The sequence below is a fragment of the Myotis davidii genome, unplaced genomic scaffold, assembly GCF_000327345.1.
Source record: "Myotis davidii unplaced genomic scaffold, ASM32734v1 scaffold157, whole genome shotgun sequence".
NCBI classification, from domain to species: domain Eukaryota; kingdom Metazoa; phylum Chordata; class Mammalia; order Chiroptera; family Vespertilionidae; genus Myotis; species Myotis davidii.
In genome coordinates, this window is record NW_006288722.1 from 358,982 (window position 1) to 371,198 (window position 12,217).

At 45.3% G+C, this 12,217-nt stretch overlaps 3 protein-coding genes across 4 annotated transcripts in view; 2 read left to right on the top strand and 1 right to left on the bottom strand.

Moving 5' to 3' along the window:
• TINF2 (TERF1 (TRF1)-interacting nuclear factor 2) overlaps nucleotides 1-4,632 on the top strand; it is a 5,582-nt gene extending 950 nt beyond the window's left edge. Inside the window, exons 5-9 of one of the 2 annotated variants that reach the window (XM_006760840.2) lie at nucleotides 45-141; nucleotides 315-774; nucleotides 864-931; nucleotides 1,038-1,129; nucleotides 3,405-4,632. In XM_006760840.2, the coding sequence (XP_006760903.1) occupies nucleotides 45-141; nucleotides 315-774; nucleotides 864-931; nucleotides 1,038-1,129; nucleotides 3,405-3,449 (762 nt within the window). In that variant the 3' untranslated portion in view covers nucleotides 3,450-4,632. Of the gene's footprint in view, nucleotides 1-44; nucleotides 142-314; nucleotides 775-863; nucleotides 932-1,037; nucleotides 1,130-1,254; nucleotides 1,525-3,404 lie in introns of those variants that run through there. The other variant, XM_006760839.2, reaches the window with a different exon arrangement.
• Nucleotides 1,928-8,830, bottom strand: GMPR2 (guanosine monophosphate reductase 2). Its single transcript, XM_006760838.2, has 10 exons — nucleotides 8,626-8,830; nucleotides 8,137-8,250; nucleotides 7,902-8,021; nucleotides 5,102-5,185; nucleotides 4,772-4,945; nucleotides 3,863-3,944; nucleotides 3,669-3,775; nucleotides 3,438-3,480; nucleotides 2,750-2,909; nucleotides 1,928-2,549 (listed from the first exon to the last, which is right to left on the bottom strand). Exons 2-10 carry the CDS (start codon nucleotides 8,221-8,223, stop codon nucleotides 2,360-2,362), a joined length of 1,047 nt encoding a protein of 348 aa, XP_006760901.1. The 5' UTR covers nucleotides 8,224-8,250; nucleotides 8,626-8,830; the 3' UTR covers nucleotides 1,928-2,359.
• A 202-nt stretch (nucleotides 8,831-9,032) lies between these two features.
• NEDD8 (neural precursor cell expressed, developmentally down-regulated 8) overlaps nucleotides 9,033-12,217 on the top strand; it is a 6,970-nt gene continuing 3,785 nt past the window's right edge. The window contains exon 1 of the mRNA XM_006760836.2: nucleotides 9,033-9,212. Coding sequence (XP_006760899.1) covers nucleotides 9,195-9,212 — 18 coding nt within the window. The 5' untranslated portion in view covers nucleotides 9,033-9,194. The remainder of the gene's footprint in view (nucleotides 9,213-12,217) is intronic.

Genomic DNA, 12,217 nt, shown 5'->3' on the forward strand with positions numbered 1-12,217 from the left:
TTGGACCAAGGTCTGTGGTCTTCATGCTCTCTTCCTGCCCACAGCTTCAGGATGTGCTGAGTTGGATGCAGCCTGGAATTTCTATCACTTCTTCTTTTGCTTTGAGCCAATATAGTGTGGACATGGGGTGGCCACTCCCAGGTACCAGGGCCATCTGGAAAAAATTAGGAATTTGGGGGTGGAATATGTAGGCTGAGGCCTTTTGAGACAGCCAGCCCCTTGGAAGGATTACATTGGCTTAAGACCCAGGAAACCAGACTGAGTTTATGTGTTACTATCTCTTCTCTTTATAAGGAACATTCTTTTCTTTCTAGAGTGCTCTGTTACTAATTCAGTGAACATGTCAGAGCCCATGGAGCCCAGTCCTCAGCAACCAAGACCAGCACTCCATCAGCCTGTGCCAAAAGCCAAGCCTGGCCCACACCTTCCTCACAGAGCAGCCTCAAGAAAGCACCCAGAACCTTTGGCTGGCCACCACTTCAATCTGGCCCCTCTAGGCCAGCGAAGAACCCAGTCCCAGTGGGCATCCAGTAGGGTAGGCCATAAGGAGCGCCCCACAGTCATGCTATTCCCCTTCAGGAATCTGGGTTCACCAACCCAGATCATATCTAAACCTGAGAACAGGAAAGAACAAGGGACACACATGGCAGTTCCAGCAGGTGACGTCAGCACGAGAACAGCCTCCACTGGAAAGTCTAGGAGTCCATCCCAGACCCTGGGCAGAGGGACTGTGAAGGAGAACCCAGCTGACTTGTCAGCCTCGGAGCAAAAGGAGTGAGTGGAACAGTTGCTTCTGCCTACTGACAGCACATGCCTTGCCTGCTTTCCCTCCATCCTCTCTTCTTTGCTTGTTCCCACCCCAGGGATTGCTGGGACTGCCCCATGGAGCCCCTGAGACTGTCATTATCACCTCCTAGGGCCAGGAAGCCAGGTAGGTATACTGAGTCAGGACTGGATCAGACAGCCTCCTCTCTTGGGACGCCTGAGGGCCTGTGTTCACCTAGAGGAGTACTTTGATTCTGGTTTCCCTCTTGCAGTGTGTCCCCCATCTCTGTGCAGCCCTGTCATTACCATAGGGGACTTGGTTTTGGACTCTGATGAGGAAGAAAATGGCCAGAGGGGAGGAATGGTGAGTAGGGAGGAACAGAAAGCTGGGGAAAGAAGGAGATGGGGCAGAACAAGACAGAAACCCTGAATACAGAGGGCTCAGGGAATGTTTCAGGTGACAGGATCTCCCTGCTCCTTTCTCTGCAGTTGTCTCTGGAAAACTATGAGAAGACAAAGTTTGACACCCTAATCCCCACCTTCTGTGAATATCTCCCCTCTTCTAGTCCCAGTGCTGTCTCTGCCCCTTCCCATGACCATATAGGACCAGAATGCCATGTGCATCTTGCCTGACTCCTTCCTCCTAACCTCTACAGGCAGTTTAGTGGGGATAAAGTGGAAGCCCAGGCTTGGGTTGTTTGACTATATGGCCCAAATTACTTTGTAACGCTTGATCATTAAACTTTCTGTTTGTTAAAACACTGTGTTGCTGTGAGGGAGGGGAATTAAGGCTTCTATAAGGTCAGTATAAATCATTCCTTAGAAACATAACTGGCCTCTCCAGGCTAAAAGACTCCCTTTGCTCTTTTACTTCCTTTGGAAAGTGTTGTTCAGGTGTATCAGAGAGATTACCAGGGCTGAGAGCCTGGATGAGAAACTTCCTTTTGCTATTCTGAAAATATCTGTGTGTCCTGATGCCAGAATATATACTCTGTAAATTTTCATGCTGCCAGGTTCTCTAGAGGGTTAGCACATGAATGGAGATGCTTCATAGAAAAAGTACTTACTGTCCTTGACTCCACTGGGTCAGTGCCATCTCCACCTCCACTTTCCTGGAGCCAGCACCCAGACGCCAGGCTTGTGTAGAAAGCCCCAGAATCTCTTTACAGTCACTAGGATCTCTCTTTATAGAGACACTTAAAAAATATAAACACTTAAGAGCTTTTTAGATATTCAAAGATTGCATTTAATGAAGCTGATTAGCAAAACATGATTCTAAAAGCCTACCTCTTAAGACCATGGCCATATCTAAAACCTTTATGTACTGTATGAATTACTATCTTTTTCTTTTAGTAATCTTCAGAAGCTGAGTCTCCAGATTCCCATTTGATTATCAACTTCATTTTCTCAGCCTGCCTTCCTTGCTTCCTCCCTAGTGAGTGCGTTTTGTGGATGCAGATAGACACATTATTGCAGGAACTCTCAGGAGTGAGATGATCACATAACAGTCACAGCAGCTGGGATGGGTGAGGGGTCCACGTTGGAGGCCCTGCAGTTTGATGCTGGTGCCTTGGGAGGGCAGACCTGCTCAGACCTAGCTCACAACACTGAAGCTTGGATTCACCTGCTGGGTGACACGGATGAAGGTAGTTCTCCGACTCAGCTCCTTCAGCTTAGCTGCTCCTACATACGTACATGTGGAACGGATGCCTCCAAGTATGTCTCGGATGGTATGTTCCACATCCCCTCTGAAGGGCACCTCCACCGTCTTTCCCTCTGAGGACCTTAAAGGAGGAAAAATTTTCTTTTTCCTTCTGGATTCCTTAAGCCAAATGACTCTTCCTCAGTCCATTGCATTAAGCCCTGGTTCACCACTTTTCTCCCAACAACTATACCATCCATCTCTCAGCAGCCCTGAGTTCTGCCACCACCCTACTTAGCCACACCTTCCAAGAACTCTCAGCTCCTGGGCCTCTACACGTACCTGTACTCAGCAACGCCCCCAGCATACTTCTTCATGGCTGTTTCAGAACTCATTCCGTAGAAGAGCTTGTATTTTTTGCCATCCCTCTCGACGAGCTCACCACCTGACTCACTGTGCCCAGCCAGCATGCCACCCAGCATCACAAAGTCAGCCCCTGCCCCTATCAATGAGAGGAAAAGAGATGAATCTGGCCCAGATGTTCACGTGCCCACCCACCCTCAGAAGCAACTCACACCAAATTCTAAAGCCACTAGAGATTCCTTGCCTGGCTTTGCTCTCCCTTTTTGCTGCTTTTGCTGTCTTTCTCTTTACTTTTCCCAGTTGAACAAGACTCACTTCAAGTATTCCAAGAGCAAATGTCTCTAACTGTATAGTGTGAGCAAGGATCACCTGGGAAGCTGTAGAAAATGCAGATCTACAGCCCACTCTCCAGAGCTGGATTTTGTAACTCTGAGGGGCATTTACATTGCCCAACAGCCCAGGGGCTGGTGCAGATGGTCCTGGCCCACATTTGGGAGAGTCCATATCAGAGTTTCAGCTGGCTCGCCCAGATGACACCACCACAGGCTTCCGGGCCATGAGTTCATATTATGAAAGAACCTGAATGGCTTAGCCTGATCCTAGACCCTCAAAGGTGATGCATCGTCTTCTATAGGATCCTCCTCCGGTGCCCTCCCAGTGTCCTTACCGAAAGCCTTAGCCACATCCCCAGGAGCGCTGCAGCCTCCATCCTGCAAAGTAAGAAGCAATGTGAAGAAACAGCATGGATTTCCCAAGCCCTCTCAGCAGTGTCCCAACAGTCCACCTCAAGGCTGACAGGAACCCAGGAGTCCTGATCCACCTCTATCAGAGCTTCCATACCCAGTAGAAAACCCAGATGTTTGGCAGCCTCATGCCCTGCTCTCCCCTTGGACCTTACTGAAATGATGTGGCCTTTGAGGCCATGAGCAGCATCTGCACACTCCATCACTGCACTAAGCTGTGGGTACCCTACTCCAGTTTTCTTCCGGGTGGTACACACAGAGCCTGAGAAGAATGACAAGGATGAGAGAGAAGTGCTCCATAGCTCTGTGCCACTGAAAAGAGCCAATCTCCCCCAGTAAGCCAGCTTACCTGGTCCAATTCCCACTTTGATGATGTCAGCACCAGAGAGGATCAGCTCTTCCACCATCTCTCCTGTTACCACATTCCCTGCCTAAGAGCAATCAAAACAGCATTCTTAGGGTCAGAAATGAAGAAGTTGTGTGCTCTCATATGTAGCAGGCCTGGACCAGGTCCTTCCAACATTATTACAAAGAAGGGTACCTGGCTTCCCTCTGCTGGGCCCTCTGAGAGCTTTTAGATCAGCCACTTCAAAGGATCCTGCTTCCCCAGGTGAGGTAAGGGGGTTAGTCACCAGTGTCACTGTTGCATTAGGGTAAAGCTGGGGTCCAACTGGACCAAGATGAATTCTGATTTACCAAAGAGACCCAAAAATGTCCTGCCCTTAAGCTGTTAAGTGATAAAACCTCTCTGGCTTAGGGGAAAGGGGAAGACATGATGATGTAGGCTATATACCCATCTACATAGCTGTATTTACTTTTGTTTTTTTGTTTTGTGTATATGCTTCTGATGAACAGAAAAGAGAGCTCCCTCAATGCTTGTGAAGAAAATGAGGTCTTGTAGTCATTCCCCTAAGCTTGTAAAAAAATGCGTTACATGTGATTCCTTTAATAGGACTGTAGTATGTTCATTTCAGTAGGCAGGTAGACATATCACAGGTATGTACAATGCATAAGCACATCATTATTTGGTGAGTAACATCAGGAACACTAGATTTACAAAGACAATGTATCAAGTCAGAGATTGCAATAACCAATAAGTATTTTAAGCATGGCACCTTGGATAATCACCAGTGACATGATTAAACAGACCAGGAAAATCAAAATGCAGCAGAGGAGAAATGAACTGATGTAACAAAAAGGAGTGGCACAAAAGGGAAAGAAGGCGGAATGTACCATCTACAGGGTAACAGAAACATACCATGATGGTGTGTCCAGGGAAGCGTTTCCGTACATCCTTCACAAATTCAACAAAGTGTTCAGAGTAGCCATTTGCCACGTCCAGGCATATATATTTCACCTGGGGAATACCTTCCAGGATCTGTTCTAGCTGCTCAAAGTCAGAAGAGCCTGTGCCTGAGCTGGCAGCCAGATGCTGTGGGAGAAGCAGGGGCATTGGCATGGGAGGCATTAGACAGCTGTGGCATGTTTGGAAAACCTGATGAGCAGTCTAAGAGTTGATCCCCAGGAAGCCAAGAAAAAAATTGTGGGAAAATGGGATAAGAAGGGATCACAGGAGGGCCAGTATTACCTCAAGACAGTCAGGATTCTGGCTGGCAAACTCTTTCCACTGCTCCAGGCTGTAGTGTTTGTGGACAGCAGTGAAGAGGGAGAACTGAGGAGAAGAAAGAGCCATCAAAAAGGAGAGAACTTTATTAGGATTTCTTTTTCTAGAAGTAGACCTTTGTACTATTCTATCTGAGGGAGAAAAGGACTGAGGTCTGGAAAGAGAAACTTAAAGAACTCAGGGGTTGAGGTGAGATTTTTGTTCAACCATTTGTCTCCCTACAAATCTCAGTAGGACTTTTTACCATAGCTAGTACTGCCAAACACTTCCACCAAAGTACTAAGTTACCTGGTTTGGATTTCACCTGCCAACACATACAGTGCTTCTGACTTAAAAGGTGACGGATAAAAAAAAAAAAAAAAAAAAAAAAAAAAGGTGACAGGACAAGCTGTTGGTGCAAGAGGACAAGGAATAGACAAGAACCATGAAGATCCCAGACAGAGCCAGTGTCTGCCTAATCTCTGGTCAGTTTACCCACAGCAATTCAGTGAGTCAAAATGCTCACAAAAGGTGCCCTGGCTGGGTGGCTCAGTTGGTTAGAGCATCGTCTCATGTGAGGGAGGTTGGGGGTTCAATTTCCAGTTGGGGCATATACCTGGGTTGCAGGTTCAATCCCCTGGTCAGCACATACCTAGGAGGCAACCAATCAACCAATCGATGTGTCTCCCTTACATTGATGTTTCTATCTCCTTCCCTCTCCCTCTCTCCCTTCCTCCCTCTAAAATATATATATATAAAAATTAAATGCTCACAAAAGGTAAGACCTTAAGTTTAATGGAGCCAATTAGATGCTACCCCATCCTTTCTCCATCTCCACTGGTGTAAAGGACAAATTTTCTTGAGACATGGACCAACCTGAAAAGTTTATTTCATTTGATCTATTTCAGTCAACCAAGTTCAAGGACATAATGACTCACTGGACTTGTATTTTCTAGCTCAACAAATTGCAAACAATATCCCAGTACTTTGAGAAAGGCATTCAAAAGCCACTGTGAATGCTGGTGTTTGTGCTTTAAAAGTGCAGGCATGCAAACAAATTAGACAGCAGTTAACTGAGACAGCACAAGTCTTGCAACTGGCAAGAAATCCAAGGAAGTTATGCATCAGCCAGCAGTAAGGAAGTGTTACTGTTATACTCAATCAAAGATCACCACCAACACTACCTTGCTGGTATTGAATTCTCAGCAACACTCTGCCATCAACATGCTGACAAAGGAAAATCACTCTAGGAGGTCAGCAGACCTTAGAGATATGCTGGCATAGTGTCACATGATAAGCACATCCAATTACATACCAAACTACAGATCTAAAAAAGATGTACCCAACCTTTTAATTATTACTGTGAGACTTGACTCTATCTCTAAAATCTGATTTCTTTAGCACTCAGTAGTATTTAAAAGCCAGTCTCAACACAAAACATTAAAACAATGCCCACAAGTTCGATGTGTTACAGCATGTCTATTAATACTGCAGTCAGATTCACCATTCCTCAACTCAACAGGGTAACAGCAGGATTCCTAAATAGTTAGTGCACAGCAACAGCAATACAGTACTGAAACAATAACTACCAACCTCCGAGAAATGACAGCAGACATTCCACAGAGACTCAGAAGTAAAGAAATGGAGATGAAGTCCTGAAGGTTAAGAGCCTCAAGCAGCAACAGAATCCCATCAACCAGGGCTACGTGGATTAACCAGAAGAGTGCATGTTCGCACGAGTACCCAAAGTAACTATCTACCTTCTCAACTACAATATAGAAGCAGGTAATATTACTGACAAGAGTAGCATCTTCTACTTTGAAAGTGAACAATAACCTGTATATAAGAAAAACAGCCCTAACCGGTTTGGCTCAGTGGATAGAGTGTCAGCCTGCGGATTGAAAGGTCCCAGGTTCTATTCCAGTCAAGGGCATGTACCTTGGTTGCGGGCACATCCCCAGTGGGGGGTGTGCAGGAGGCAGCTGATCGATGTTTCTCTCCCACCGATGTTTCTAACTCTCTATCCCTCTCCCTTCCTCTCTGTAAAAATAATCAATAAAATATATTAAAAAAAGAAAAGAAAAACACATTCCATTTTGGGCACATCCCAGAAACTCCAAGGAACCTAGGACTTAAAATTAAGAAGATTAAAAAAAAGAATAGGCATATTATAAAATTAATAAGCTTCTCTCTAGGATTTCCTAGTTAGGAATTTTTAAATGCTCAAAATGTATTTCGTTTCTGGACTAAAACAGTGAATGTTTAGTTTCCTAACAATGATGTAACAGGAGAGATGCATGTGATTTGGAGGGGGTGACCTGGGGCTAAAGTTGGCAAGGTGCATAAAACTGCCGCCCAGGCCCGGCCCATGTGGCTCAGTGGTTGAGCATCAACTCATGCACCAAGAGGTCACTGGTTCGATTCTGGTCAGGGCAAATGCTGGGGGTTTCAGGCTCAATCCTCAGCAGAGGGCATGGAGGAGGCAGCTGATCAATGTTTTTCTCTCATTGATGTTTCTCCCTCTCTCTAAAAATCAATAAAAACATCAATTGATCAGAAAAAAAGTGTGACACCCTATATATCAGAAAAATAGGATCAAAACTTAGCTTTGAATCTCATTAACTTACATGGCTCTTTGAACTTACTGGAGAAAATAGTAAATTAGAGCATCCAGATTGTTAACTGCCAGAGAGTTGATCTGGGATGGGGAAGGGAATGCCAATAACTCTGCACTCAGTCCAAACAGCTGGACATCATTGAGGAAGCAGCTTAAGAGAAGTCCTACCTTACAGAGGACCTTGGCCATTTCAAAGGTGCCCACAGTGTCCATGTTGGCAGCAATGATGGGGATCCCAGTGTACATCTGCTTTGAGTTGCGAAATGAAAAGGATCTAGTGAGATCCACCTGCAGATATGAACAGGAAAAATGAGCAGTTCATTCAACCAAGAAACAACTACTGCATGAGGAAAAATGCCAGGAATCTTCCTCAGTCCTGGTTCACCAGGGAAAGCGGGCTCACCTCACTTCGAGACTTAAGGGTACTGCGTTTGGGCCTCAGCAAGACGTCCTTGAAGTCCAGTTTGACGTCGTTGTCTATGTGAGGCATGGCTGGGGCTTCGGGGTAGCAACGAATCTGTGGGTTGGAAGGTAAGGAAAGACGAAAAGGGGGAGCTGAGTCAATAACAAGCCTTAAGGCCCTGTTAGGGCTGGCGGCAGGGCTCATCTCTCTCCTCGCTTAAATTGTGCAAAGTCGGGGCACTGGTCGAGGCGTGGTCGATCCCTGAAGACTGCCATCTTCGACCGGTCCCACAGTCGCGATTACCCTCGGGGTCTCCATCCCAGGAGAGAAAAATTGGGATGGAATCGTGAGTGACCCAAACAGGTACATTCTTTACACTACTTTTCCTTCTCCCTCCAGGGAAATAAGTAATGAGGGAAGAGAGTGATTTGGGGGCGAGAGGAATGGGGAAGGGGTCCCACAACCTGCTTCCGGAATAGGGGTACTCACTTCCTGTGGCCGTGGCCGAGATGGCAGTTGACCGAAATTCCCCTTGCTTAGCAACGATCCTCTAAGCCTTGTGGGCCACGCCAACAGGTTCCGCTAATTGCGGGCGAGAACGATTAACTGAGGAATTCCAGCTTCGGCAGCGGCTGTGCGAGGTCTTCTGTTAACGGAATTCACACACTGAGGTTGCCGTTGGCCTGAGAAGCAGGAGACTACAACTCCCAGGGTGCAACGCGCGGAGCTGCCCGCAGGCAGGATGGGAGAAGTAGTTCGTTCCGCCCCGTCTTCCCACTCTAGACCCAGCTCTCTGGGGACTCTCAGAGTCGTGAAGGCGTCATCTCTGCTCTAATTAAGCTAGCCACCTTCTTTTTCTTTAGGACGCCACCGAAAGGAAACGCGGGGAGCATTTCTGAGCCTTTGGGGACTCCCGGGGAAAGAAGGGGTGGGGTGGAGCCAGCCAATGACCCGGAAGCAGAAGTGACTCCCACCGACAGAGTGCTGGGGAGCGGCAGCAGCCACCGCAGCGGTAGAAGCAGCAATTTATTTGTGTGCCGACCCAATATCGGAAGAAGATGCTAATTAAAGTGAAGGTGGGAGCATCTCCAGCTTTGCCAAGAGGCAGTGGTACTGGGCTGGCCGCTGTGCCTTACGGGAGAAGCGGGGAAGGGAAACCACGCCTTTCCCGAGCCTTTAGGGCGCTGACACCCTCAGGGCTCCGCGCGAGGGGTGATGGGAAGTGGGGGGACTCTTCACGTCTTTGATGGCGAGGGCCCAGCTAAGTGACCGCGGGGTTTCCGTCTTTCCTGCTTTCTCGCCAGACGTGACATGACCCTGAAGGCCTCCTTTGCCAGGGTTCTCGCTGTATCCAACCCCCCCGCGCCCAGGGAAAAGACCTAGCAGCAGCTTGGCTCCACTCTCCCTTAGATTCTTGGAATAAGCCCAGGTCTCCGTGCTTCGTGCCCAGGTTACCTACTCCTCCCAGTCCGAGCACAGCACAAAAACGTTAGCCTGGGAACCAGGGTGAGGGGAGGAAGTGGGGGAGGCTGGTTCCAAGGCTAGATCGTTAGTCTTTGCTGGTTGTCGTCAAGGTTTGGTATCTCAGCCAGCCTTCAGGAACCCAAACTGGGAGTGTTAGGCAGGACCTGCCTTTTTGAGCCAGGCATCCTGGGCCGGCCTGCCTTCCGTGACGGGGGCGGGTTGGTTAGTTACCAGTGCCCCAGTTCTTGTACCGGCAGGGTTAACTTCATCTTCTCTCAACTCCCATTATTTTTCAATTCCCAACCCTTACCAGTCCTACCTGCTATTTCCTCTTTTGTACCTGCAGACAGACAAAAATTAACAATCGATGCAGTGCAACATTAGTTTGACTGCTTTACTTCTGAGTAAGTCTATCGTTATTTCATCAGCTCCTTAGTGTATTTGCTATATATAATAGCCATTCTTAACCTCTTCAGTTCTTCCAAACCACCTCTTAGCTACGGATTGAGGCCAAACGGCATGGCCAAACTATACTGTTTTTCAAACTTGAGGAGTGGCCTATAAAAGAGTCGCTAATTGTGAAGTCAATTTAAGAGTTCAGTGGGTCGTGAGCAATAATTTAAAAAAAAGAAGAAAATAGAAATGTCAGGGTATACTTCTGGGTAAAAGTGTTGCGTTACTAGTTCATATGTATTTCTTAATATGGGTCACTGTCAAAAAGTGTGAGGAACACTAGCAGATCAATGCTTTTATCTTCTTTTCAATGCAGAGGGTTTTTTGTGTCCCCTGAGTATACCTTTAGTCCAAGAAACGGTTATTACTATACTTGATGTTCAGTGTTTTGGAAACTCTTTTTAATCTACACTTAAAAATTTTACCTCATGTCTCAGACACGCCCCCCAAAAAACACACCTTATTATGTGTGATATGCTTTGACATTTCAATTCTATCCTAAGTTGATTTCATAACCCATTGATGGTTGAGACCTGCAGTTTAAAAGCATACTGTTATAGATGGGCTTCTCAACTTAAAAGTGTTTAAGAATCACCTGGGGATCTTGTGAAAATACTGATTCTAATTCAGTGGGTCTGGGATGAGACCTGAGGTTCTGCGTTTTAACGTGCTCCCATGTGATGCTGATGCTGCTTGAGTAGCAAGGTTCTAGATTTTGTCTCTTTGAATTAATTTTTATTTAGTACTTCTCTGAAATTGTCATTTTCCTTTCCTGAAACACTTTCCTTTTCACCTTTAAGCGGGTTTCTCTGTCCTTCATCTCTCTTTTTTGGTGGTTGTTTGCTACATTTCTCTATACGTTAAATACATATAAAAGTGATTAGTTAGCTGTGAGTTATATAAATGATAGGTTTTATTGGAAGGATTTCTTTATAAATTACTAATTTTTCAACTTTTCTCTTCCCTTAGCTGACTTCTTCCATATCTTTTTCTGCAGTCCTTTACAGATCCTTCTGATTTAAATCTTCTCTTGATACTTCATCTTTCTAAAATTAAATACATCATCTTCTCTCTTAAGCTGGCTCCCCAATACTCATATATTGATCCTGCAAATCTACCAGGTATCTGGAACTCAGTTCTTTAGAGTAATTTCTCTTTTAGAACCTAATTTTTCCTTTTATATTTCTTTTTGCTTGGTTTTCTTTTCATTCTCATTACACTTATTCTGGTCTGGGGTCTCATTAACTTATGTCTTTATTCATGTGTGATGCTTCCAACCAGGTTTTCATATGGCCATGCCCTCTCTAAAGTCTAGAGTCTAAATTGAGACATAATATACAAAATCATAGTGTACAGATCTTTAAACTTCTTCATCATATTGCTCCCTAACCCCAGATCCTGCATTAGTACCCTCTTAGCAGATAACTTTGGGCAATCATCTTTACTATCTAAGCCCTATTTTTCTCATTCAAATATTTTTTTAAATATGTTTTTGTAATTGATTTCAGAGAGAGGAAGGGAGAATGAGAGAGAGAGAAAGAGAGGAGAGAAACATCATTAATAAGCGAATAATTGATTGGCTGCCTCCTGCAAACCCCACATTGGGGATCGAGCTTGCAACCTGGGCATGTGCCCTGACTGGGAATCTAATCATGACCTCCTGGTTCATAGGTTGACACTCAACCACTGAGCCATGCTGGCTGGCTCAAATCTTTTTTTTTAACATAGAATAAAACACAAAGTTCTTAAGGGTTCAGTTCAGTGAGTTTTTAACCACGATTTGTACTCATGTAACCATAAGATCTAGAACATTTCCACTCCTACTCTCTAAAAGGTCCCATAGGTTAGTTTTGCTTGTCTTAGAACTTCATATGAATTACAATGCATAATTTTTGTATCTGGTTTCTTTCACTCAGCATTATGTCTGTTGTTGAGTATGTCTGTACTTCCTTCTTATAATTGAGTACTATTCCTTTGGATGGCAGTGTCACAGTTTGTTTATCCATTCTACTGTTGATGAACATTTTGGTTGTTTCTATTTCTGGCCATTATGAATAAGAGTCCTATGAACGTTGTTATACAAGTCTTTTTGTGGGCATATGTTTTCCCTTTGGATAAATACCTAGGAATGGAATTAGTAGGTCATGTGTTTTATATATATATA

Excerpts from the sequence above, each read along its gene's own strand:
- GMPR2 (XM_006760838.2), bottom strand. The coding sequence starts at position 8,223 with ATGCCTCACATAGACAACGACGTCAAACTGGACTTCAAGGACGTCTTG. Across the intron at positions 8,022-8,136 it reads CCCTTAAGTCTCGAAGTGAG|GTGGATCTCACTAGATCCTT; the intron begins GTGAGCCCGCTT and ends TCATATCTGCAG. Across the intron at positions 3,776-3,862 it reads CAAAGTGGGAATTGGACCAG|GCTCTGTGTGTACCACCCGG; the intron begins GTAAGCTGGCTT and ends CATTCTTCTCAG.